Source organism: Macaca nemestrina, chromosome 3 (assembly GCF_043159975.1).
Source record: "Macaca nemestrina isolate mMacNem1 chromosome 3, mMacNem.hap1, whole genome shotgun sequence".
Classification (NCBI taxonomy): Eukaryota; Metazoa; Chordata; class Mammalia; order Primates; family Cercopithecidae; genus Macaca; species Macaca nemestrina.
Window position 1 is genome coordinate 150,844,651 of NC_092127.1, and position 27,686 is coordinate 150,872,336.

A 27,686-nucleotide genomic window follows, 5' to 3' on the forward strand; every position below is an offset into this window, starting at 1 on the left:
TGCTCATCCAGAAAGTGGTGATTAATAGGTTAAAAAGGACAGCTGGAAATATTTACAATGTAAAGGTTTTACTCTCCTCCCATAATCTTCAAAGCAAAGCTAAAATTTACTGTAGATTAGCAGTGCCTGTTAGAAAAACTGCTCCATCTAGGAAAAACATCTGAATTTTTGGTGCATAACTAACAAAATTGAAGTGTTTGGCACATATTGACTCTGAATGTAAAATGACAGAAACATATCAGCATACTTAACTCTCTCTCTCTCTCTCTTTTTTTCCTTTAAAGTGTCTAACGTTTATAACAACTTCTGGAGGAGATAAACACTGACTCTGCTTTGCCTTAGTAGAATGTGCGTAACATTTTGTCTTATGTGCAGTACAAAAAGGAAAATGTCTCTCTCTTTTTTTTTTTTTTTTCTGTTCAAGTTGCACGTTTGGATTTTGTCACCTCATATAAAATAGAACAGAAATAAGATAGATCAAACACACAGTGCTGAAAGTGTAAGATGGGACTGGAATTCCAAGTCCCTTTGCCAGTGAAAAGCCCTAAAGGGGGAAAACCTCAAACCTTGTTACCTTTCCTCCCCCTGGGGAATGAGTTGCAGAGGTAGTAGAAACACAGCAGGTCCCTTTTTGCTCCGGGGTAATGTAAACTTTTGGAGCTGTTGATTGAGTTTGATCACCTGCTAGGGAGGGCGCCTGTGAAAAGAGGTTGGAAAAGGATTGCTGGAAGTGAGCGGGAGGTTTCCCAAGGTGTGTGTGTAATCTGCAAATGGACTTTACTGACTGGCTCAAGGGAATTCTCCAGCTTTAGAGCTTTCAGGGGAAATCGGTCTTGATTGCAGGAGTGTGAAGGAATGAATGATACATCAGGAGGGTTCAGGAAATCAAAGAAACTTCCTGCTGTCTGATTTCACGCAACATGCTTTGAACTTGGTCCTGCGTGGATGCGCTGATGACTAAGTAAAGGCGTGATTAGTCCCCTTGCCCTCCAGCGGGAGCGGAACCTCTTTACCTCTTAGCAGCCACGTCGCTCCACAGCAGGGTGATGTTGGGGGACGGGCGGCAGGGCGCGGCCCCAGGGATCTAGGGCATCACAGCCACACTGCATTTCCGACTTCACACCAACACCCACCAGCAGCCCTGCCAGGAACCTTGGGGGCTCTCGGGAGCCCCAGAAAGCGACCTCGGGGGGCAGCCCGGGGCGGCGCGTGGGCTCAGTTCCTCCTGCGCGGCGTGGGCGAGGGGAGCTGCGCTCAGAGCGCACCCGGGCGCCCGACGCCGCCCGGGTCTGCGCCGCTGCTAGTGCCAGGCGGGCGACGGTCGGTTTCCAGGGATCGAGGCGGGGGAGTGGGTGTGTAGGGGGGGGGGGTCCCTGCGTTCCCGGGAACCTCCTTAGCCCTGCTACCCGGCCTGACTCCTCCTCCTCCAGGCGCGGGGCTCGTGCCCGCCACCGCCGGCGCGCACCGCGCCTCCGCCAGCGTCCCCCCAATTCCCCCCCTCCGCCCCAGCTCCTGTCATCGTTTTCCCCCTCCTCCTCTTCCTCCTCCTCCTCTTCCTCCTCCTCCGCCCATACCGCCACTACGAACGCCTTTGCCTCCCTCTACACCTCACGCCGCCGCCGCCGCTCCTAGCGCTCCTCTCCGGCTTCCACCAGCCCATAGCTCCACGCTCGCTTGGCTGCTGCAGTCTCAGTCTCAGTCTCTCTCTCTCTCTCTCTCTCTCTCTCTCTCTCTCTCTCTCTCTCTCAAGTTTCCTATCTCGTCAAGATCAGGGCAAAAGGAAGAAAACACCGAATTCTGCTTGCTGTTTCAGGTAGGGTCGCACACGTTGGTCCTGATAGAGACCCTTTCCTGTTTGTCTTTGCCTCGCGTGCATGCCTCATCTCCCCCACCCCACTTTCAGAGGCTCCCTGGAAACGGAGGAGGCTCAATTCCCGCACCTCCCTCCTACCCAGCGCACTTAAAAAATAATTTCGATACTTATCACCAGAAGCATATTTGCAACTACAATAAAATCCAGGACACCTGCCCGGCAGCACGTTAGCCTGGCTCTTTTATAGTCTTCAACTTTGCACACTGTGATTACCGCTGCCTGCCTGGCTGATGTTTGCTGCCGGAGCCTCAAGCTCCTTCTCTTATTGTGATCGTTGGCTCCGGAGCAGCTGTCAAACGCGTCGTTTCGCAGCACTTGATCCGAACCCGGCTGCCTCCAAGACTTGGTCTTGGGCAACCGTGGGTGGGCAAGGAAGGATGTTATTTTATTTTATTTTGTTAAGGGGAGTGAAGAAACGAAAACGTGAGGACTGCAGTTCACTGTAATGAAAAGAATAATTGCAAAAGTGGGCTGCCTGCCCCTAGCTTTTCCCGCTGTGGTTGCGGAGGTGGTCTTGGTTGAGGGGGTTGTGGCGTGAAGTACCCATCTCTCCTCTCCTTTCCTCCCCTCCCCTCCAACCCATTCCCTTTCCAGCTGCTATGTCAATTTAAAGTCCAGGGTGTTATTATTACATGTGTGCGCAAAACAGCGTTTGCTGACGATGAGGTTGGGGGACATTCCTGGCAGAGAGAAGTCTGATTACTTGGTCATCTTGCTGTTAAAAAAAAGAAAGAAAAAAAAGAAAGGAAGAAAGAAAGAAAGAAGGAGAAAGGAAAAGGGTGGGGGTGGGGGTCGATAAAAAAGAAATCTTCTCTCAATCATCAAGTCCCACACACAGTCCAGGAAGTAATCTCCGTAGCTTTAACACGAATCCCTAACTAAAAGGATATTCTTTGGGGTTACTTGGATAGTGGAACTGAAGGCAATTTTAAGTGTATTTTGTTTTTCCTTTCATGGCTTTGTAAAGAGCGGCGGTGATGAAGACGAAATTGAACATCTACAACATGCAGTTGTTGCTTTTTGTTTTCTTGGTGTGGGACCCTGCCAGGTGAGATATTTATTGTATTTGACTATTTGAATTCAGGGTAAAGATGTGTTTCTTGTATGCCATTAATGCTTTTGAAAATCAAGGGTGTTTTAAAGAATTATTTCTCAGAAAGGGGGTGTATGGGGAAAGTGAACTATGAAGTAGTAGGTTATAAAAACTTCACTGCTTCTCGTTCTTAGTGATAAGATCCAAAAGCAAACAGAAGCATTTTCCATGCAGAACATTCACAGAAGAAAAGAAAATCCTTTCAATGGCATATTCCTACAAGGAATTGAAGTAATTAAGTATAGGCACTTATAATATAACACCAGGATTCGGTAAGGAAGCCAAGTTTTCCTTCAAGCTGACAGAAAAGTACCAGCTAAGTGATTTGAGTGTTAACTATTTTTTTTTTTCCTTTTTCTTTTCTTTTTTTTTTTTTTTTTTTTAATGGTATGGCTCCTTTAGTCACCATAGAAAACCCAAATGATGTGTGAGTCTTAAACCTCTAGGTGGAGGTAGAATGCAACTTCACAATCACAAACAATAAAACAAAAGCTAGATTTATTAATCATCAACTTTTTGCATTATTAAGATTTTTTTCTCAAATGCTTACAATCAGGAGTACTGGTTTAAAATATGTAATGAATTTTCTTTTGCCTATGCTATAAAAACATGAAATTAATTTTTATTGCTTTCAGTAACTTCATTTTATTTGTAGTCTTTCCTGATTTTCATCATCAGTGGGCATCTTTTCTTTAATGCCTTTAGGATATGATTCTCATAATATCAGAAGACCTAAGATACAAGTTTTATAAGAATGTTCTTGTAACTATTTATTTTTTAAAAACTAGTAAGTCTTTATTATATCTTTATTTATCTTTTAACTTTTTATTTTATTGCCCGAGTAATGGTCAAAGTATGAAAACATTTCATAGAATTGAGACACCATCTATCTCGTAAAGCCTTGTTTTTATTTGGAAAATATCTACTAATTTAATGACTGCATATTGGTTTGAGAAAGAAAATACAAAATGTGATTAAAAAACACTTTCAAGCGAAAAGCTCTATGTGGAACTTTATGAAAATCTTACTTATTGGTTTTAAAATTAGCTACTAAGTAGGCAATACAGAAACTTTTGAGGCTAGAGGGTATAAAGTGATACACTTATTTAATTTGTAGATGTTTATCTTCATTTCAATATTTTAATATTTTCTCTGCTCTTAAGACAATATTTGAGGTTGGTTACCAGTTTTTGATGTATTGTGACTGCTTATAGCTACTAGCTCTGTTATCATTTAAATGCAAATGGAAACTTTTGATAATATTTTATACAATGTGCCTTGATCAGAATGTAATTATATATTACTTTTATTTTAAAAGAGTGGACAATCCATGATCAATTAATAATCATTGAAAATCTTAGTGTTTAACCATATTTCTCTCAACTAGTTTTCTGTTCTATATTTGACCAGTAGTGCTTATGCCAGTCTTGTATTCTATTATATAAATGATTCCTTTTTGGGGCCAGTAATTTAAATATCTGATTCATTCTGAGGAAAAAAAAAGACAATGAAAATGGACATTCTGTTTTATACATTTAGTTGCTTCTGCAACAAATTACTGCATGTGATAGAATCAGGGTTTGGCTTTATGATGGAGAAATAATGGAGAAAATCACAATTTCTAAAGCTTTTCTGGTGATATTTTGAGACCATTTGTTCTTTCTACAAATTTATCACCAAAACAAAATAACTAGGCATTTTAATCTTTACAATATTGCTCTTCTCAGAGACCAATCAGGAAGAACTAGGCTCTAAGGATCTCTGCAGCTGTGTATGTGTTGCTGATGCTTTCAGAGCCCACCTCCCCTCCACCTCCTGGCTACATGGAGCCTGGCACATAGCCAGTGGAGTTTCCCTGATGTCTATATTGCACTTGGCCATTGGGTGGAGGTATACCCAAAGTAAGGAAAAAGTCCTGTTTTAAAAGAGAAAAAGACATACAAAAAAGAAAGACTGTTATGAGAGAGATAGAAAATATATTTACCTTCAAAAAGCAATTTATTTCCCAATTAATATTGAAAACAGTTTTTCACGAGTCTGATTACTGGAATTTTCTAACTATAGAATAGCAATGCTAATAGTGTTTGCATGTGTTAATCTACAATCATAATATATCCCAGGAGATGGGTTTAGAAAGAAAATGAATAGTCCACATGAAATGTTAAAGGGATAAGAATCTCAAATAATGTTAACATGAAACTTCTGATAATCTACTGTTTAGAATCTATTTCAATTTCATGTTTAACTTGTTTGCAGACATACCAGTATTTATAGAAGTTAACAAAAAAAAAAAAAAAAAGGGGGGAAACGGGTGGTACTAATAGCCCAGGGAGTGTTAAAATTTAAATTAAGGAAGAAAAGCAGGTTGGCATTTGCAAAACACACGTATGTGTATATATAAGCTTTTAAAATTATCTGTTTAGGTTGGTGCTGGCTAACATCCAAGAAGATGAGGCTAAAAATAACATTACCATTTTTACAAGAATTCTTGACAGACTTCTGGATGGTTACGATAATCGGCTTAGACCAGGACTGGGAGGTAAAAATAGTTTTCCTTTTTAAAAACTCTCATAAAATAATGCCTCTAAAAGTTAAGGGTAATATTCCTATTTTAATACATTTTGTATATGAATGCATCACTGTGTATATAAAATTATAGAAAATAGAAAGTAAGATATATGAAAAAACATTATCTGTGATTCCTTTTATACATACATAATGTATTTAACATATCTTTCATAGAATGACTAAAGTCATATGGAGCCCAGACTTTCTGCATGAATAGTTTTTAAATTAACTTATTTTAAATGGCTAACTTTCTTACACTTAGAGTATGTTAAAATCTAGCATTATTGAGCAGATATACATATGAAAGTATATTTCATATGTAAAGAAAGTATACTTCCTTTGATCATATTTTCATATCAGCTCAGATACACAGAAATAAGGAACATAAAAAATATAAGAATATAGTGGTTGTATTTTAACAAATACACTTTTTAGCATTCTATGATGATGCTTCTTTACACTTGCATGTGATATTTCTAAAATACGCACAAGTTTGTTGCTTTTGAAACTTTCAAAGACACTTCAGATATACATTAGACATAAGTCTAAATTTTTAGATTGTGGCACAGTTTGATTTCAAATTTAAACGTTAGTTTTCTATTCAGAAAAATGTATTTTTACTCAAAAAGGGAAAGAAAATTTGGCTTGGGTAATATGTTAAATTTTAATGATTACAATTATCACTTGTTTGTTTCATAATCATTAAGATGTTTGGTCTCACAGTTAATTCAAAATTAAGACAAATTTGTTGAACAGTTGATAGTAATCGAAGATTTATATAGTTAATCTGGTTATTGCAAGTTTTAGTGACTTTGCAATCCTTAGTTGCTGGAAAAGATTTGTATATATATATATTTGCTAACTGTATGGTTTGGATAGTCCATGGGTAAGAAAAAAGTTGGAGGAGGCCCAACTGGTTCAATAATATGTCATTTAATTTCTATTAGTTTTTTTACTTGAATCCCTGAGTGATATCTTACATTTTAAAAGAGAAATCCCAGAGAGGAATAATGTTCACAGACACGACACATTGTATCCTGAAGGAAGGATTCAGTTGCTTAATATATGCTTAGTTTCTAATAGGAAAAATAAAAAGGAAAAGAATATCTGATTAGTAATTAATATGCCTAATAAACATGAATATAAGGATTACTATCCATGTTAACATATGTGACAATGAACTATTGACCTAACTTGTATAAGCGAAATAAGCCTAGTAAGAAGTAAGGCTCTCATAATTCACAATCGTGGTTTAAGAGGTAGTCTGCACTAAGGCAGATTTTTTTCCTAAGGCATAGATTGTATTATTTTAAAATAAATCATCTGCTGTCAAATTTTAAAATATCAAAGTTAGCCTGTAGCCTTTGTCTCTTTGAATTTTTAAGAGGAGTATTTATCCTCTGGGTATACGGTTGGGTAGTAGAAACTACCTGTTTTAGGACTTAGGTATTGCCACTGATCTCCTTATATTTCTTTTGTAAAATCTTGCATCCTTTTTATTTCCAATGCTTTCATTCAAATAGAGATTTATGTTACCTTGTTAGTTGGGTTAATACAATACACTAAGTGGCTTTTCTTGAGTTATTCTCTTCCTTCCTCAATCCTCTGATATTGAACATATGCTAATATCTCACAGTCAGGTCAGTCTTCTTTTAGCTTTATACTCCTTTTCATATGTCACTCTCTTCTCTTGATCGAGTGCCAACGGTGGCTTCCCATTTCCTTTGGTAGATGGTGGTGAGGGATAGTGGAAGGAACATATTCCTTGGAGGAAGACAGGTCTAGACTGGAATTCTGCTCCATTCACACACAGAGCTGTGCCTTGGCCATATCACCTGTTTCTGTGGCTGTGATATAGTTACCTTTAGAGTTGTTGAGTTGATTATATAAACAAAAACTGTACATAAAGCGTGTGCTACATATTGGCAGTTCAATGATATCAATTCTTTCTCTCCTCCCTTAGATTGCTAATTTAACAAGGATTTCCACAGGCTACTTCTCTGGTTTCATTTACCACTTTACCCCACCTCCCATTCTTCCTGCCCTTCAAACACATCTATTTATTTTCTCTTGATAATTCATTCTCATCTATTCCCTTGGCTTTTAGTCATATGATCTCCTCTGATTGGAATCATTTTTTCCTCATCCCCTCTGCTGATCTAAACCCTACCTTTCCTATGAAAATCATCTTAACACTAGTCTTTTTTAGTAAAGATCTTTCTTAACTGAATTGAAGCACCCAGATTAAATTTTCTCTTATTTTTTTTTTAACCAGTCATTGGCACTATGTCTACCGGTACATATTATATGCTATCTTGTATGATATATTACCATTTTATGTTTCTCTTGTTACCTTATTAAGATTTGAAGCTCATTGAGTCAAGATATTGTAAAATAAATCCTCTTTTCTCAGCAACTAAATATTGATTTGCATATTGTGGTCATGAAATAAATGTTGATGCTTGATTAACTTTTCTGTGACCAGCTCATTTCTGGAAAATGGGACTACCTATATCTGGCTGACCTTTTAGTTAGGAATGTTGAGGTTGTAAGTTGAGTATCGTTCTGCAGAAGAGCAGTGTGACTTAATGAAGAGAACCTTGCTTTAGACTGGAGATTTAGCAAAATCCTGGCTCTGGGGCTAAGCAGTTGTGTGACCTTTCAATCCCTAGCCTCTCTGGATCTATATTTGTCATCTGTGAAACAGGATTTCTAATGACATTCTTAATTTTTTTTGAATTTTAAATATGACATATGCCATGAATTTAGCATAGAGACTGGCATTTAGTGGACAGTTAATAAATGATAATAGCTAAAAGACTTTGAAGAACTTTCTAAATGTACTGTTGCAAGTTTAAATTATTATCATGATTACTTCTGTATCCAACATTTTTAGTCTGAATGCACACATGTCATTTCAAATAGAAAGCTCAGGGAAATTACCTGTATCATTATTTCCCAGAAATGAATAATAAGGGAAAAATGGGCTCAATTCGATTTTAATGTCTCAAACTGAACTTCTCTATTGATCAATAATCTAGTTAATTAATCTCAGTTACTATTTTCTTTCCTTTATAACTATGACATAAATGAGTACATAGAAAAGAGGAACCAGTTTTGAACTATGAGTTAGAAAAAATGTTCTTTTCACCTGGCTCTATCATTACCAGCTCTTATTCTAGACATTTTGAGCCTGGATATTTTCTTTGGGAAAATGGGAATAATAGAATTTTATTCTAAGAGGAGGACACTCCATTGTGATTCATTTATATGACAAAAATTATATAATATATTGAGTAAAATATCTTAAGGTATTTAATGATTAATAATAGATCCCTTTAAAATTTTAAGTCAGAGCATGCCCCTCAACAACTCAGATCCTTGCAATGGTGTCCTATTCATTCAGAATAAAAGCTGAATTTCTTGCGGTAGCCTGCAAGGCCTTGCAAAGTTTTTCTCCCCACTCTTTCTTTAACCTCACCTCACACAACTCTCTCTCTTGCTAACATTGCTTCAGTCACATTGGCTTCCTTCCTGCTCTTTGAACTCACTGGGATACTCTGTGGAGCCTTTTCTCTGGTTGTCTTCTCTTCCCTGGTGTATCCACTGGTCTCATCTTCTCAACGAGGTCAACGCTGACCAACCTAATGAAACCCCAACCTGTCTACCCATCAGCAATCCTGATCCTCTTTGCCCAATTTCATTTTTTGTTTGTGCTTCTTTAGCACTATATATATACAAATATATATACATATATACTTTATTTATTGCCATTATATTAATTGCACATTTTTATCTCTTTTGCTAGAATGTATGCTCTATGAGCTCAGGGATTTTTTGCTTGTTTAGTAGCTTGATTCACTGATATATCTATCCTAAGCATCTGGAACCGTGCCTGGCACATAGTGAGCACTCAACAAGATATCTCTTGAATGACTTTCCATTTTATTAGTTGATTTCATTTTTGTTTTCAATGTGCCACCATGAAAATGATCAACTATAGAGTTTACTTCATCCTTAAAATCAATGGAATGATTATTTAATTACTATACCAACCTCTCACTATTAACACCAACGTATTTTAAGTTGATTTCTTGGTGAATTGGGATAATTATTATACCAATTACTTAAACTCCTGACTTACAGTACCTGTGATTCTGCCCCAAACTAACTGTGTGATTTTGAGTGATTCATTTTTCCTATCTATGACTTAATTTACTCATCTGTGAAGTGGGAGGAGGAGTTCTACTTATTCTATTTATATCTCACAGGGATAGTATATGGCTCAAGAACATTGAAATTCTTAAGAAAGTGCAATGTGACATAAAATTGATAGGTATTAGTATTTTTAGGTATAGCAGAGGAGAATTCTTCAAGGAGAATATTATGTTAGAAAGTAATATTATTTGAAAAACATGTCAAGAAAATATTGGTAGGTCTTATGCGTTTGGTAGTCTCACTTCATTGTGGGCCTGAAAACTTGACATGGCATTGCCTCAAAATCTTATCTAACAAGACCGTAGATGCAGATTAGCCAGAACTAATAACTGTATCAAGTCTTCTCTTTGTCTTCAATTTAGTCATTAGAACTAACAAGTTGGGGTACCTCCCATGGATGTTTATATTTCAGAGGAGGCTTTCACACTGTTAAATGAATAAAAGGAGCAACAGTTGTTTTTTGGGGCCAATTTTATAAGGTCATTGGAAAACTGAATGCGAAGACAGGCCTCATATATTTATGAAAGCTGACATCCACATGATCAAGAGTAACAACTATTAGCTATGACAAGCCTTGGAATCTAAATTATAGATTCAGCCTGGAAAATCTAGATTGAGTACCATGCTTAACTGCACATTGAAAAGCTGTTTTGAGGAGGTTGGCTAGTTAGAACCACCCTCCCCCAACCTGGTAGTTTTGTTTTATACTCTGGAACCTTGAAGATGCTTTATGCTTAAAAACCATGAAAAACATGAGGTCTGAACACAGACTTAGTGTCTGATGGTCAGTTTTCAACTTCATTCTTGGATATTTATCCTCAGGCTGTGGAGAGATATATGATAAAATATTTCCGTTGATGTTATTACTCCTCAAATTTACAAAAAATGAAATAGAAGCTATTGAGTGGGAAAAAGTTAATACCGAAAAATCTGATCTCTCTCAGAACCTACGAGGAATTCTGACCTCAAAAGAGCATTGTATTACTTCATAAAGTAATGGTTAAGATCAGTGCCTGCTTTTGAATTCTGTTCCTATTGTATATACTTATATAACTTTCAGCACATTGCTTAACCTCTCCTTGCTTTGGTTTCTTTATTTGTAAAATTACAAGGCTTATTGGTTTTTTGAGGGCTTATTTTACTTTTTACATCTAATCCCTTTGGACAGTGGCTGGCAAGCAGAGTAAGAACTCAATACATGTAGAAATTATTATCGTTATTGTTGGTTCTACTACCACTTCTACTAGAAATGAAATAGAATATATCAACCCATGTCACATTTAATTTATAAAAGCTTTGACTTCTGAAACACGATACACTTGGAGCACACAGGATCCAGCTTTAAAGAAAGAAGTTATTTGTGTGTTTCTTATGCATTCAGTCTTATTGTAGGCACATCTTTGTACATGAACAAAATCCCTGAAAACAAAACCAATGAAAAAGATGATGTATTTATCTTTCATGATTACTATCATGACATATAAAAATTTGGCATCATTAATTCAAGATAATGAATTTGTCTATAGAAGCAAAGGTGTATTTACAGAATATAAGCTCATCATATGATATAAATGATAATTTTAGGGACACATCATAAAATTGAAAGCATAGTCACCACCCTAACCTGGGATGTACCAGACACTTCAACAGCAAAACCTCTGAGTCTTGAAACTTTAGAGTATATATCCTAATGCTTGATCACATCATACTTATCTTTATGATTATGGGGGTGGAGACATCAAGAGGGAGAGAACATGCCAAAAGTGTTTTGAGATCTCAGTATATAAAACTGAGGAGGCGAGGGGAAGATAGGGAAAGGTAGGTTGCAAGATGGTTGGAAAGAAGAGATCGAGCAGAGCTGTTAAGTAGTTCTAGTCTCAGATGAAGGCAGAGTAAACTCCAGATGTTAAAGCTTCTGCTTCTTTGAAAAGCTGTGATGTTAGGCATTCTCCTCAATCAGGCAGCTGCAGTCAAGGCTGATGCTCCTTCAGAAGCATGAGGCAGCTGAGAATCTAGTCTCCCTGCCTTTCAGACTCAGATTCCTGGGTTCTCCTAAAGTTCACTGAGTAGGATAACCTTCAGAATAAGCCTTCTGCATAAGCAGATTTCAGAGCCCTTTCATGCTCCGCACGAGAGTCACCCACTAGACTGCCTAAAGGTTACAGGGAACACTGCATTTTATTATTTCATGAGTGAGAAAATGAAAATAAATTGGGATGATTTCACACAAGTGTGTAAATAGCTTTTGATAAAAGTGTAAATGACTGATATCAAGTAGTTTGTCATTTCCTATTTATTTAAATTTACTTTGTGGGAGGCATGAAACATGTAATGGCTGCCTGAAGTGGGATGCCATTGGGGAGGCTGGAGACTTGTGGACACAGCTTTCAAAGTCAGTTTCTTGAATTGTGTCTGGGGGCTATCCCACTTCTCTCCATATGGCATGAAAATAGCATGCTGATGGACTTTAACACAGTGCATGCTAGGTTAAACTAGAAACATATTAATGTTAGGTACAGCTTTTTGTGATGCTTTTTAATATTTTGAGGCATGACTAACAAGCATCTTAGTGTTTCTGCACACCCTCATTAACACTGTGTGTTGCTTGCCCACTCCTTGTTGCAGAATGGGACTAAGATAGACTTCTTAGGAAGTAATTACGGTGAGGTAGTTTTGCAGAATTTTGTCTCAGTTGGTTGCTTTAACCAGATATATAGCATGTGATTGTTTTATAGAAAAGACAGACTGAATGTATGAGAGCACTGGATGCATTATATTGGATAGTAGCACTTTCTCTCCATACAGCAAGTGTCAGGCAAAGTTTAAGGTGATGTCAGTAAAGTGCATGGCCCAGAGAATATTACCTATTTTTTTTTTTGAGACAGAATCTTGCTCTGTTGCCCAGGCTGGAATACCATGGACTCAGTCTTAGCCCACTGTGGCCTCCACCTCCCAGGTTCAAGTGATCCTCCTGCCTCAGTCCCCTGAGTAGCTAGGACCGCAGGTGTGTGCCACCACACCCAGCTAATTTTTAAAATTTTTGTAGACACAGGGTCTCACTATGTCTGATCTTGAACTCTTGGCTTCAAGTAATCCTCCCACTTTGGCCTCCCAAAGTGCTGGGATAATAGGCATGACCCATTGTGCCTGGCCGCTACCCATGTTTTAATGAACTAACACTAGGGCTTTGTTTTCATCTGAAAACATTTTTGGTTAATAGCAGTTGGTTCTTTCAACCATCACTATTGTGAAGGTGTTGTCCTCAGTCATAATTTTGAGGGATGCTTATTTTGGCTGTTTCAGGCACAAGCATGCCTCACTCACTGTATTTTTTGCCTGTAGCACTTCAGCTCAGATGCAGTCAAAGTTTTTCTTTCTCTCCCCCTTAATACACAGTGGATAAATTGGACCATAAGCATGACTGATCCATTTGTTTTAGTGTTCTATTTTGATTGCTACAGATAAATCACCTTGTAGAAATCTATATTGGTAGTGAAGATAGTGAAATGAACAGATTGGCCAGTAAACAATTCATTACTTCTCAATGTGTTAACACAGAAAGAGTCAAATTAAATTATTCTAGTATTTTGTTCCTTAAAATGTGTATTGAAAGTGTGTGATATGCCAGCCACTGCACTCTGCAGGATATAAAGACATACAAGGTGTGGTGTTGGTCTTCCTGGAAATGAAGTCTCTCAGGGGGAGATGAGGCATATACCCTGTCATTCTCAAAATAGCTTGAAACCACACAACACATGGTCCATTATAAGAACATTCTATTGAAGTTTAGAGAAGTAGGAAATGATTTTTGCTTGTACCATTTAACTGGAGTTAGCCAAGTTTTGTAGCTGTAAGTATAACTCATTCATTCAACTGTTTCTTACTAAGGGCTTAGGATTTGCTGGGTACTATTTTAAATGCTAGAAATCCTAATCATGAACAAGACCCAGTCTGCATAAATTCATATCACACCATATTTTGGCTTGTTCTGGCTTTCATGTGTTCTAGGCACTGGTTTCTTCTTTCTCTTCTTAATTAAGAATTGTATATAACCACTCTGTTTTCTTTATTGAACTTTAAGTATTCTGTCATAAAGGGAAGAGTGATTTCTGGTATATTTACTGTGAGACGGAGAATTATGATATATACAGAAGAGAGTAAGACTCAGAGAGCACATTTTTCTATGTCTGTAGCAGGGATGTCGAGGGTGTTTAAGTGTGGCATTCCCAAAAGTACTAAGACAGTGTTAATTCCAATAGAAACTTCGTATACTATTCTGTTACCTTCTTTAGAAAAACTTATTTGTTTTGAGCTACAGGTGAAAGAAAGAAAACTAGACATGAACAGCAAAATGAAAAACTTTTGAAGAGTTATGTGATGAGAATTATGTTTATTTCTTCTAAATTTTTAGTGTTGTTAACACAGAATTCTGGAAATTTTTGTTTTTCAGTTAAAATGCCCTCAACCCATGAGGTACAGATCTTATCATTTACAAATAAGGTATTATAAAACTAAAATTAATCTTTAAATATTAAATGATTATATACAGAAGCTCATCAAATTAAGGATATCAACTTATCACCATATACAGATCCCTTCAAATTCTCCACTAGATTTTGCAGTGTAAGTAATTAGCATTAGTGGTAGTTTTGGTATCTTTGTGTTTTTTGTACAATAGTACCTTTTTAAGGTGTAATCTTAATTTGATATATGAGTTAAATCTATTTCATCTTCTCTATATTTCTTATTGTTTATTTCAGTATTAAAACATGTTAAAAAGTAAAAATAGTTTCACATAATTTTTTTAAATAGTATTCTGCGATTTAATAAATATTTTTATTAACATTCAGATTGTCACAAGCTTATTAGGGGAGTGAATGCAAAATGTTTCGGGGATATATGTTATGCCTTTTTTTTGTATAGAAGCATATCGTTTTCTTAGAGAATGCGATTAATTAGGGCATTAATAATTTGATTTAAAACATCATACAAAGTAAGATGTTCCTTCTGATATATATAAATATGCATATAGTATCCATCAAAAATATACTAAAAATAAGGTCATAATATTTTTAAATGTTCGGTGGAGATGTAGCAAAGTCTAATAACTTCATGATTATTTCAGGAATATACTGAAATACATGAGTATTTCAATATAATGGGTAGTACAATTGGATTTTGTTTATGAGCAGAGGAGTAGAGTTACATCTCAAGGTTAAGGAAAGTTGAAGAAGGGATAAAAATTATAAATGTCTCCAAGTAGTATTACAAAATACATTATTTAGATTGTGTTTTTTAATGGGACCTAACATATTTTAGTAAGTATTGCATAGGCATTTGGTTTCCATTAAGTTGGCAAAAGGATCGGATGCTTTTAGAATTAGGTATGTTAAAAACTTTCCAGGACAGAAGATAACTCCAGACTTGAACTGGAGGAGTTTAGAGGAGGAAGACAAATGTCACGGGGGACTTTTAGAAAGTGATGGAAGATTTCCTGTTTACTCTTAATTACTTGTGAAGATTTTAGATTTTGTAGCAAAAGACGCTGAGTTACTAGGATTTTTTGGTTGGAGAGTTCAAATTTTTTCAATTACATGCATTTTTAAGGGTCATTACAATAGAATTCCACAAGTTAGCAATAGTCAGAGAATCAGGGTAAACATATCAAATTCATTGTTGTTACTGTGATTATATAGAGAAACTCTTCAAAATTTTCAGGAAAAAAATAGTGGGCTAAAATGCTACTTAGGTTTGCAAAGAAGATTAAAATTTGGATACCACAAGAGAGTACTTCCTAATTAAAAGAAAATGGAATTGCAAGGCTGGTGTTCAGGTCAGGTAGAGGGGAATATGGGAGGATAGATTTAATTAGTTATCTAGGGCATGTAAGTGTAATCACTGAAGCAAAAAATGGGAAACTGATGATTCGTGCTTAGTAGAATTGCAAAAGAATTGTCCAACACATATTCGAGTAAAAGAAACTTCAGAATCTTAAGAGACTAAATGGGGCAGGCTTACATTGTAAAAATATTATAAAAGAATTAGAGTTAATGTAGAGTCACTTTTAAGGAAGCAGAGGATTTCTAAGACAACAGTAATTAAAACTGAGGATCCTTTTATCATTTTGAGTAGTTTTGGCTTAGTGGCAATTATAGAGTTGCAGGATCAGAGATAACTAACAAGAAAACCATATATAGAACCATGTTATTAGTAATAATTATATTAAAATATGTCACCATTTAAAAAGATTAAATGTCGTAAGTTGACTTCTTATTATTCAGGTACATACATCAGAATAACAGTTACCTGAACTCTTAAGGGAGAAAAGACAATGTAGTAGTGAGGAGAATATTCATGCTGTAACAGATTCATTTCAACTTTCATTCCTTCAAGCTTCCCTGATAATCTGCAGGGTTCTAGGAGGTATTTTTGACTGCTGCCAAATTGATGGCACAATTAATATCTTTAACAGGGAGGGTCATTTAGGATTTACATTATGATCTGTGAAATATAGGGGTGATGAAAAGTTCCATGGAATACAGTTGCTGACTCAGGATGAGGACATTTACATTCATATGCTTATTACACAGATGTTGACTGCGTTTGCCATTCTTTTTTAGCTGCTACCACATCCATTCTGGTCTTTGTCATTTTTGGTGACAGCTTCTAATACAGTCATCTCAGCCTCAGATATCTGACTGCCACCAGTTCCAGGGGGCAGCTGCAATTTCTGACTGTGTTGCCACTGCATTGGAACAGCTGGGATGTTAAGCAAAATCTATCAACACAAGGAAATTGGGCAGGTGCACATTTAAGTGACTGGATCTGAAAGTTAGCGGGGTGAAAGCAGATGTCTCTTCATCATATCCCTTCCCTTTAGGGAACAGTTTGTGGCCTCTTATATCTGTAATTTTCCCCACCCGCTTAGAGAGGGTGGTGTAACACTTTACATACTTCTGTCTGAAGACATTGGAAAAGGATATAGTAATCTCAAGTGACTTTTTATACTGCAAATTTAATGCCAATTGGAAACAGGAAACTTTGCTCTCTAGCATTGGAATAAAATTATCAAATATAGGTAAGAGAAGAATTATCATAGTAGCCTTCATCGGTTAGGGATGTGTTTGCCTGAGTGTAATAGGAAATTCCACCTACAGTGACTTCAGTGGGGGTTAATTTTTCTCACGAACAAGAATTTTACAGATTGGTGGTTCCTAGCACTAACTGAGTTCTTAAAAAAGGTGGCTTAAATAACATAGACTTTTATTTTTTTCATCACCTTCCTTAGTGTTTCCTTCTCTTTATGCTTGTCACCTCATGATCTCAAGATGACTGCTTCAGCTCCAACTATCCTATCTATGATTAAGGCCAGAATAAAAGGAAGGAATGGAATCATCTGTTCCTTATGTCAGAAAAATAAGACTTCCAGGCACTTGCAGCTGATTTCTGCCTTTACCTTCATAGCTCTTTTCAGCTAGGAGGACATCTGGGGAAATTAGTGTCCTGCTTGGCATTGGGCACATTTCTGCCCTAAATAAAATTGGATTTATTAGAAAGGAGGAGGATGTATTTGATCAGTAAGCTACTGGCAATGCCTGTCACATCTGTTAACTCTCTAACAGAAAAGTTACTTATTCTCTCTGTGCCTCCATTTCCCGCTTTGTAAAGTGTGCATATGAATAACCTGGTTGGTGATTATTAACATGCATATGTTGATTCAATACATTTATGTGGAACTCAAGATGCTGCATTTCTAACAATCTCCTAGGTGATGCCAGTGCTGCTGTTCTGTGTGCCACACTTTGTGCAGTAAGAAAGTGATTAGCTCAGGCTACCATGTTGTACAACCCCAGGGGAAATTCATAAAGAATATAATGTAGTGAAGAGAAGGGGCCCTTTAAGTGCTCACTAAATATTATTATGATATCAATTTTTTGACACTTAGAGATTTATAATTTTTATTTCTAAATGTTGGTGGTGATAAACTTTATTTTTAGCAGAGTATAATCATAAACACATTTATTTCTTATACTTTTACAAAATTGTTGGTAAATATAAGACTGACCCTTAATTTAGGTGGATATGATGTGTAATATTGAATACAATTTCTCTATCCAGTCATGACTGCACTTTACTTATATCATCCTCTACGAGTAAAAAAAAAATCTATATCTGTATATAAGTATGTAGAAAAAATTAAAACTAGTCTGCAATAATGCTCAGTAATATTTGAACCTTGCTTTATAAAAACTGTATTGGATACTGCAGTTAATGAGTTGTGGGAAGAAAAAATCGAAATGAAAGTTTTGAACAAAATCTGTATAAAAAATGGATTATAAAAATAACTAATTTAAATCTGAATATGGTATTATGATAAAAAAATTACCACACTTAAAGTTTTGGCAGAAATATAATACTACTCTCAATTTAAATTATTTTATGTTCTATTTAACATGTTCTAAATTTTCCCTTTGGAGAGATAAAAAGGGTGATGTTCTTTAAAACAATATTATATATGATTTGTATCAGAGCCTGACAAAGACCACTTTATAAATCTAGAGGATCCTGAATTGGTGAAAAATATTGTACTTTAATTTTACTGACTTGCTAAGAGGAGAAAGAGCCTTTAATTTGATCAGAGGATTTTGTGATGGCAAAGCTGTGTGCTAGAGTACAAAACAAACGCTAGTTTGTATATAAATTTTTTTTGTGTAAAAGCTGTGTGACTATGGACCAGTATTATCTCTGTGACTCAGTTTCTGGAACACGAGTATGAGGGGACTGTTGTTCAATAACCTACAATGCCCCTTCGATCTAAAATTTCTCCTGTGGTTTTGTGAGTGTGTGAGTGTGTGAGTGTGTGTGTGTGTGTGTGTGGCTTGTTTCAAGGCAAATAGAGTAGAAAATAGCGTTCTTGGAACAGAAATCTAAACCAATTTTTTCTTTGTAGAGAAATAGACAGAGTATAGAGTTGAATACAAGCAGAATAAGGCTGCAAACCTCTAAAGTCTGTCCAGCCTGGAAGGACACAAAGGCTGCTTTGGTTTTCTGACTCCTAGCAACTAGGAGTTTGTACAAAATTAGGTGCTCCCATTGCATGAAAATTCCAATTAAGAGCTTCTTTTAAACCTGAGTAAGGTTTGATTAGGAAGTGACTGGTGTAAGTAAGATAGTAATAAATGCATTAAATTATATTTCTCAGCTGTTTATGCTTCTAAATGTTGCTCTATATTCTTTATACATGGTATGTGAATGGCAACATCTCTTCAAATTCTCTGTCCTGTTGGACTTCATAGATCTATCTCCACTTGATACTCCTCTTTCCTGTTTTTTTCCCCCCTCTACTATTCTTTATCAGGTTTTTTTTTTTTTCCTTTGGCTTCTCTTTATCTTCTCTCTTCTGAAGTATATGGGTGCATTCCAATGTTCTATACTTTTAACTCTTACCTTTTACTTTAATGATTTTCCCAAAACAGTTTAATTCAATTTCATGACCTTAAATATTAACCTATATGTAGTTTATTCACGAATTTTAATTTCTATCCCAGATGCTTTTTTTTTTTTTCTGCTTTGCTTATTATTGTTCAGATGAACTCCTTTCTATGATTATCCACTACTTTCATGATTCAGGGCAATTAAGGTAGCTCATGTAGCCAATGGTGTCTGTTCACTCTTTTTGGCTCCATCTCTTACTACTTGTCACTAATTTTGTTTGTGGTGGTCCAGATTCACTGAATTAATTTCATTTTTTATGTTTTAGTAAAATTTAAAAATAGACTTCGGACCACTAGCCTGTGAGTCATTATGTAGACTATTGCTTCTATTAGGAACCACATTTTCCTATTTTTAGGTTTTAGATTAGATGTCACTACCATCGAGAAGCCTTAAATGACTACCATCCACTTAAATACGCACATTTCCTTTGGAACAAATCTCCCATTACTCTATTTAATATAACTCTAACTTGTAGTTTTGTATTTCTGTCATACACCCATTGGAATCTAAGATCTCTAAATACAAAGACTTATGACTCTCTGCCTGTTGATTTATCCACAATACTATATGTAATATTGTTAGGATATAACAGTAATCACGTATTTTGAATAGATAGACGAATGATGAACCGTGCCCTTTCATACATGGATTTCTCAAATTAAGTTTCTAGGAACTAAACTCATAATTCTGCCACCTAAAACTGTTTTTTCAGCCTGTAGTTCTCTTGCATGGCTAATGGTATCTGTATTTGTCAAGCTACAATAACTAAAAATCCATCTGAAAATAATTTTTCAAATTCTCTTCACTCCTATCCAGTTTCTTGCTTCTAATCTCCATCCTCTAATCCACAGGTATCAACATAATGTATTGGCCTATTCTTGTTTTTAAATAAATAATTAACTTAAAACATTTGGAATCCAATAAAATGTGAACTTCTGTCTTCTCTTTTAAAGATGACAAATCTGGTGACCCCAAGCTGAAATTCCCGATGACAGTAGCTCATTGAAATTCGGTAATAGCTTCCCTGATTACAGGGGTGTGCCCTTTAGATTTAGCCGGAGATCCATCCAGTGTATGTCACTCAGTCGAGTAAATTGCTTGACCAGGAAATATTGTGCTGCCCCAAGGAAACGTTTGGGTATATTAACCTAGCCCTACCCTATTTTCCATATTGCCAGATTTCTAACTTTTAGTTAGATTTGATTATGTAGTTATTTTGCTCAACATCTTTAATAGCTTTCTTCTTTCCCAGTTTCCAGAGTGGAATCTCCAGTCTGTGTAACATAGCCTTCAAGAGCCAGAACAAAGGGGCCCAAACTCAAATGCTCTCCATGGGCAGAACAAATAAAGGAATGAGTGGAGCATAATGGAGATTGAAGAACTAGAGAGCACATTTCTTGTACAAAGGATGTTGAGTTTTATCTGATTACTGCCATATAAGTGTTTAAAATCAGAGTTGCCAAATATTCCAATTATTTTTCAAAAGTTGTTGAAGATCTCCATTTTTATAGAAAGTTTTCTTAAGCCTTAAAGGTCAACCAATTTTCATTTAAATCAAAGTAAACACATTCTGTGCTTCCCAAACAAATCACACTTGAGTATTAGTTTTCAGTCTCTGGCCCTAAACCAATACCTCTCATAAAAGGTATGAAAAAATCAGTCAGAAAACTTGTTAAGTGCAAATTTAACAAATCGTCAAAGACTCATTCAGATTTGGTTTGGTCCCAGAACTATATTTCATCAAATGTTCTTGATTCTGATGCACGTGGTCCAAACACTGGACTGAGTCATCTGTTTTCAAGGTTCTGGTTAAAAATGATGGTTTCTTTCTTCTTTCTCTCATAGTTCTTTATTTGAACTCTTAAGTTAAAAGGGAAAAATATATGTGTATAGTAAGATTGGTCTGTTACCAGATGAGTCTAGCTAGCATTTTCCTTAAAACCTCAAAGAGAGACCTTTGTCCCCCATTGTTATGAGCTGGCTATCAGTGTTATAAGGTCAGAGTCCTACTTTTGTTTAGTGATTGGATTAGTCAGAATTAACTGACTTATGTTTCAGTAGTAACTATCCAGTTTTATCTCTCTCTCATGTATCTTGCTCACAATCCAACCTTGTCCACTGAGGTTGGATGGCATGTAGGAATGAGCTCTCTTTTATGTCTTCCTCACTTATGGTCTCAGGTTGATGGACCTCCACTATCTAAAACATTGCTAGCCACTGTGTCCAAGGGAAAGATGTAGCTAGGTGCACACTGTCATTTAAAGTTTCTGCCCATATGTGACACAATGTCCCTCTGCCTACAGTCCATTGTTCAAAGGAAGCCATATAAACATGTTTAACTTCAAGGGGACAGGGAAGTGCAACCCTACCATTTACTCAGAAGTAGAAGAACTAGCAATATTTTGCAAGTAGCTTAATGACTACCACACTTGGCAGGTAGAACCCATTTCTCAGGGTGCAAGTCATCTTCCATAGTGACTGATTATACAAACTGTTTGGTGGCACAGGTCATATCTCATTTTAAGATATATAATTCTGCAACTATGTTTTGTCTGTAGCATGCATAGAATATTTATGAAGTTAACTATTATATAAAATTAATTATTATAAAGATATGATGTTAATAACAATGCTTTTCTGGATATAGTCAACTTTATATACCTTCTCTTTTCTTGGTGTTAGAAGTCAGTGCTGTATGCTCTTTATCCCAAGCTCCCAGGAATAAGGAGCTTTGCCATTTGTGCTGTGAAGAGATAGTTCCAGTTGAAGATATTTAAAAAGAGATAGTCTTTGAAGTGTTAGTCTGAAATTTCAACCTCTGTGACAGTAATTGCCAGGGAGAATGGAGTTAGATAGGTGAGGAACAGAGACCATGTATGGTTTGCTACTGTGTCCTTAGTGCCTGGCACAGGATGTAGAATTCATCATTTGTCAATTGATTATGTATATGAATCCAACACTCATGTATGTAAAAACAGACATATCTGTACTTTGGAGAGCTACTTATTTTGGGTTCTCAGAAACATTTTTGACATTCAACCGTCAATTTTGTCTGTATATTTTAGTGATTTAGACTTCTGACATTGCTAACAATGAGTCATCCTTTTCAGAAACAATGTTTGTTGCTTGATAGGTGGGTTAAATTGGTCTGCTGAACCTTAAATTCAGTAGTACATAAAATTAGAACCATTGGGTTGAACTTGGATTTAATATAGTGAAATGAACTAATTCAGTAGCTCTTGCTGTTACTGCATTTCAGACCATCTGAGCAGTGATCATGAACAAAGGCTCTATGGTTTCAGTTGTCTGTAATGCTTACGGCACTGCCTTCTAACCCCACAACAAAAGTTTTGGAAGAGTCACTAGATGCACATGATAGAGATAAAAACAAAAACTATAAAGATGTATTTTAAAAGACTGAGAAGCATAAGCCTAAAATGTCTCTCTATTTTGAGATTTTGCAAAACTATTAGTTTCACACAAACCATTTACATTTTTTCAGTTGTCTTGCAGAGGCTGTTAATGAAAAGTTATAAGATAATGGAATCGTACTAAATTATAATTTCTAACAGGTTTTGAGATTGAGGTGCCATGCTAATTACTTTACATATCATTTAATACTCATTATCACTCCCATGAGATAGATAAATTGATGACCCCTACCTTACAAGCAAGGAAATGAGAGCCACAGACCAATTACTTGCCTTTGGTCACCTAATTATTTTGTGATGGCATGGATGTTCTATTCAATATAATTTTCTCAAGAGCCTTTCTCCAGAGTCTTATCAATCAGGAATTAAGCACCTGCAAATCTAACAAAGGTGGGGTCAATGAGTATATGTATGCTTTGGAGGAGAAGGTCATTATTTGTTACATTTGTGTAATCATTAGCCTCTGGATAAGTACCTCTGGAAGGGGAAGGATGGTGTGCAGTTTCATTCTTCTATTTGTTTAAGTGTTCTCACTATTGCATTTCTTGGTCAACCTGACTTTGACATGTATCCAGACTTGAAAATAGGTTTAGACATGGAGGATCAGAAAGCACAGTACAGTGGTTAGCAGAAAATCTATTAGGGCATTGTGAATTAAAGCCAGAATCTTTTACTCTCACTACTGATTTTACTCCCTTACTGTGTAAATCAGAGCTTTTGGTATTATTATGCTGGAGAATAGCTAATGAGAAGGAGACAAGAAGACCATGTGATCTAGATAGATAATCTCAGCATTTCTTGGTACATAGTACATTGGTACTTGGGTTATTTGTAAAATTAGTAATACAATGATGCAATTGTTCATATAAATTTCCACCATGCTAAGCTTATTATAAGTGATATTGAAGGAATATGGTACATGAAGAAGGGATAAGTATATGAAAGGCGAATAGATGAAGGCATATTAAATGCAAGAGCCCTCTTTCCAGATGCATTGGGTTACAGCTGCTTCATTTCCCTTTGTTCCCATTTGAACCATGTACATCTTATGAGACACAATATAGTGTACTTTGGAAAAGACCAGGCTTTGGAGCTTGAAAAACCAGGTTTTGTATTCTGGTTTGAGCAAGTTCTTACCATGTGCTTTTTGTACACATGAGTTGCCTTCTCCCTGCCTCAGTTTCTTCATCAGTAAAATAAGTATAAAATAATTAATATTTATAGCAAGTTTACAAAGATTAATGAAATTATTTGTAATGTTCCTGTAAAAGTACCCACCACATGTTGGGTGCTCATTAGTGGCCAGTTTCGCATGTGCTCTTTGATTTTTGCAAACATGTCATAATGTGGAGATTTGTTCATAATTTAGGAAATAATGAGTGAAAATGAGAGATCCTTTAAAAATAGGACATGAGATAGTTATTTTTACTAAGAGAATTCATGGAGTTTGATAATCTTTATTTAACTGTGCATCCTAGGGTTACATGTGATTAAACTTCTCCTTTGTGGGATGCCCTTTGAGTAGAAGTTTATTGCAAAATTATCCATAGAATTTTTAAATTGCATGATATTTCTTGTCATACACTGGAATTAAATGAGAAGAAATTGTTGGATTTTGAGATTACATATACGGAAGTACAGAATCAAACAGGAGAAAAAGGTGTTTCTGAGAAAACCTGAGCAGTTGAATAAATGATAGCTTAACTTCATCTGTGTTTTCTTTAGAAACTTAGACTTCCATAAATATGTTGTATTTCCCTTGTATAAATATTAGACATTAGTGATATAATTACTTGTTAGATTTCTAATCGTGATTACTTATGATTTCTTCAAAATTTAAAAAAGGTAACCTTTTAAAATGATTGAAAGTGTTATGCAATAGACAATTTTTCAAACATTTACTGAAATGAGTAGGAGATAGAATTCTAGGTTATCCCCAGATTTCGTGTCATGTGTTTTACATGCTCTGTATAATTTCTGGGACTGTGACTGTGATTTCAGTCTGATGATTAGGTTTTGTTATATGGTACAGTTGACTTTAGGAAAGGGAGATTATCTGGGTGGGTCTGACCTAAACACATGAGCCTTTAAAATCTAAATCAAGAAGTCAGAGACAGAAAAGTCCGGGATATTTAAAACATGAGGGAGATTCTTCATTGCTGGAGGGGGCCACATGACAAAGAACACAACAGCCTCTAGGAGATGAGACTTAACAGCCTCTAGGAGATGAGACTTGACAGCCAGCAGGGAAAATGGGAACCTTAACTTTACAGCTGCAAGGAATAGATGTGGCCAACAATCTGAAAGAGCTTAGAAACTGATTCTTCCCTAGAGGTTCCAGAAAGGAGCACAGCACACCAATACCTTGATTTCAGCCATGTAAGAACCTGAACAGAGAACCAAAACATAGCATGCTGGACTTCTGACCTACAGAACTATGTGCTAATCAATGGGTATTCTTTTACATTGTTAAGTTTGTAATAATTTGTTACACAATAGAAAACTAGTATATCTACTATTACTAATTTTTAAAAACACATTTTTTTTCAGTGTTTAACCTGTGCTAGGTATAGTGTACTTTACACCCACCATCTCATTTAATTATTTTAAAGTACTGTAAGATAGGCATTATAAGCCACATTTAACAGATAAGAATATTGAAGCACATACAAGTTAAATAATATGCATAGGATCATGAATTATTAGTGTATAACTCTGAATTGAATTTAGATCTCTTTGATTCCAAGGCTTGGGATCTTACATGCTCCTTTATTATGTAGGAATAGATATTTCATGAAGATGGTAACATGCCATCTACAGAATATGATATGGCATTGATGTGACACTTTACCTACAAAATATCTTATTTCTGAGTCTTCAGCAAGAGAAAAAGCAATTTTATTTTTATGTGACAAGATTACTAGTTGTGGATATTACATTTTTAATCAATTAAATGTAAGTGTATTCTTCCTTTAAAATTGCTATGGAAAAGTTTAATTATTTCCAACAGGATTTATGGCTATCAGTTACACCTCAAAGTTGTCATTAACTGAGTAAAACTACACATTCCAAAATGATTAACTCTTAAAGTGCATTACCAGTACATTCATAATGTTTAGTTTTATTTTTATCATCCTTGCTCATATTGAATAAATGCCTTTTAAAACCATTTTAAGATTGTTAATGTTCTTATATCTTTATTAAAATTCTTATTAAAAATTCTCAAAATGTCAACATTATAGCTGAAAGGCTAAACTATTACACCTTAGATTTTATATAATAAAGTTTATTTTTCCTTAAGCCTTTTATTGCAAAATTGCTCTTTAAACTAAAAGTCATTATGTATTCTCAAATAGACCACTATCTTGTCTTATGTTTTAATAGTAGAGTATGTTGCTGCCTCTTTCTTCTCTGAGGACCTCCTCTCTTTCCCTTTCAATCCATGTGGCTATCTCTTGCTCTCATTTTTATTCTTGGTGCTCTCCTCCTTTCCCATGGATTTAGCTGCCCTTCTGTGTACCTGGTTCCAAAGTCTTTCTTAGTCTGGAGACTACCTTTGTGGATGTTAATATCTTCTAGTTCTATCCATTAATGCTTAATTGTCACCTGTCTCCACTAACTCTTAATACTCACCTGGCCACTTTATTTCTTCTCTGGCCTATTGAAATACATCATTCACTTATTCCCTACATTCAATATTTCTTTCTTATCTGTCCTATCCATGTCTCATGTATTCATATTTTTTAAGAAACATGATTTGGTGTATGTCTTGCAGGGAATGGGTATATAACTTGTTAGACTAGATGAAGTTAGAGAAAGAAAAATCAAGATTCAAAGGATATTGACATAGGCAAGGGGGTAGAAACTTTAATTTTACTTAAATAAGAAAGATTTGAATTATATTTACTATTGTACATGCCATGATTATCTGAGTAGATTACACATTTTGTTAGTAGAGATACAAAGTCTTCTTGTTTTATCTCTACGGCACTTGGCACAGCATCCTGCATATAATATCACCCAATAAATGTTTAACAATTGAATACACCAGTTTAACTTTACTGTCTTTTGCCATTCTGCAAACCATTGCTTTACTGCATGTAAATCAGCTAAGAATTTCTTTCTTAATAATGACCAGCAACCATATGGCAGCTGCTTAAAGCTTGTCATTAAAAGTTCAAAGACATAATCTCAAATCATTTACTTAGTTCTTTTTGTGGTTCTGTTATCGTCATTTCATTTAAATATTTTTGAAGCTAATTCTATTTCCAACCTGAGTTTTTCTTATTGAATGAAATGTAAGTTAACATCTCCATATAAAACAGTATATTTAAATTTATTTTTAGTTTTTGTGTTTCTTTTTTGAATTGATTGAAATATAATTTGTATTAGTCTGTTTTCATGCTGCTGATAAAGACATATCTGGGACCGGGCAATTTACAAAAGAAAGAGGTTTAATGGACTTACAGTTACACATGGCTGGGGAGGCCTCATAATCATGGTGGAAGACAATGAGGATTAAGTCACGTCTTACATGGATGGCAGCAGGCAGAGAGAGAACTTGGGCAGGGAAACTCCTGCTTTTAAAACCATCAGGTCTCATGAGACTTACTCACAGTCGTGAGAACAGCATGGGAAAGACCTACACTTATGATTCAGTTACCTCCAACTGCATTCCTCCCACACAGCCAAACCATGTCATTCCACCCCAGCCCCTCCCAAATCTCATGTCCTTACATTTCAAAACCAATTATGCCTTCCCAACAGTCCCCCAAAGTCTTAACTAATTTCACCAGTATCTCAAAAGTCTGTGACAAGTCCATTCCTCCTATGAGCCTGTAAAATCAAAAGCAAGTTAGTTACTTCCTAGATACAATAGTGGGTACAGGCATTGCATAAATACAGCCATTCTACATTGGAGAAATTGGCCAAAACAAAAGGACTACAGGCCCCATGCAAGTCTGAAATCTAGTGGGGCAATTGGATCTTAAAGCTTCAAAATTATCTC

At 35.8% G+C, this 27,686-nt stretch overlaps 1 protein-coding gene across 9 annotated transcripts in view; it reads left to right on the forward strand.

Moving 5' to 3' along the window:
* The first annotated feature begins 1,487 nt into the window (after nt 1-1,487).
* LOC105487682 (gamma-aminobutyric acid type A receptor subunit alpha2) overlaps nt 1,488-27,686 on the forward strand; it is a 153,467-nt gene continuing 127,268 nt past the window's right edge. The window contains exons 1-3 of one of the 9 annotated variants that reach the window (XM_011751216.3): nt 1,488-1,813; nt 2,841-2,921; nt 5,390-5,505. In XM_011751216.3, the coding sequence (XP_011749518.1) occupies nt 5,416-5,505 (90 nt within the window). In that variant the 5' untranslated portion in view covers nt 1,488-1,813; nt 2,841-2,921; nt 5,390-5,415. Of the gene's footprint in view, nt 1,814-2,204; nt 2,237-2,276; nt 2,316-2,361; nt 2,382-2,432; nt 2,540-2,840; nt 2,922-5,389; nt 5,506-27,686 lie in introns of those variants that run through there. The other 8 variants (XM_011751214.3, XM_071093651.1, XM_024794707.2 and 5 more) reach the window with 8 other exon arrangements.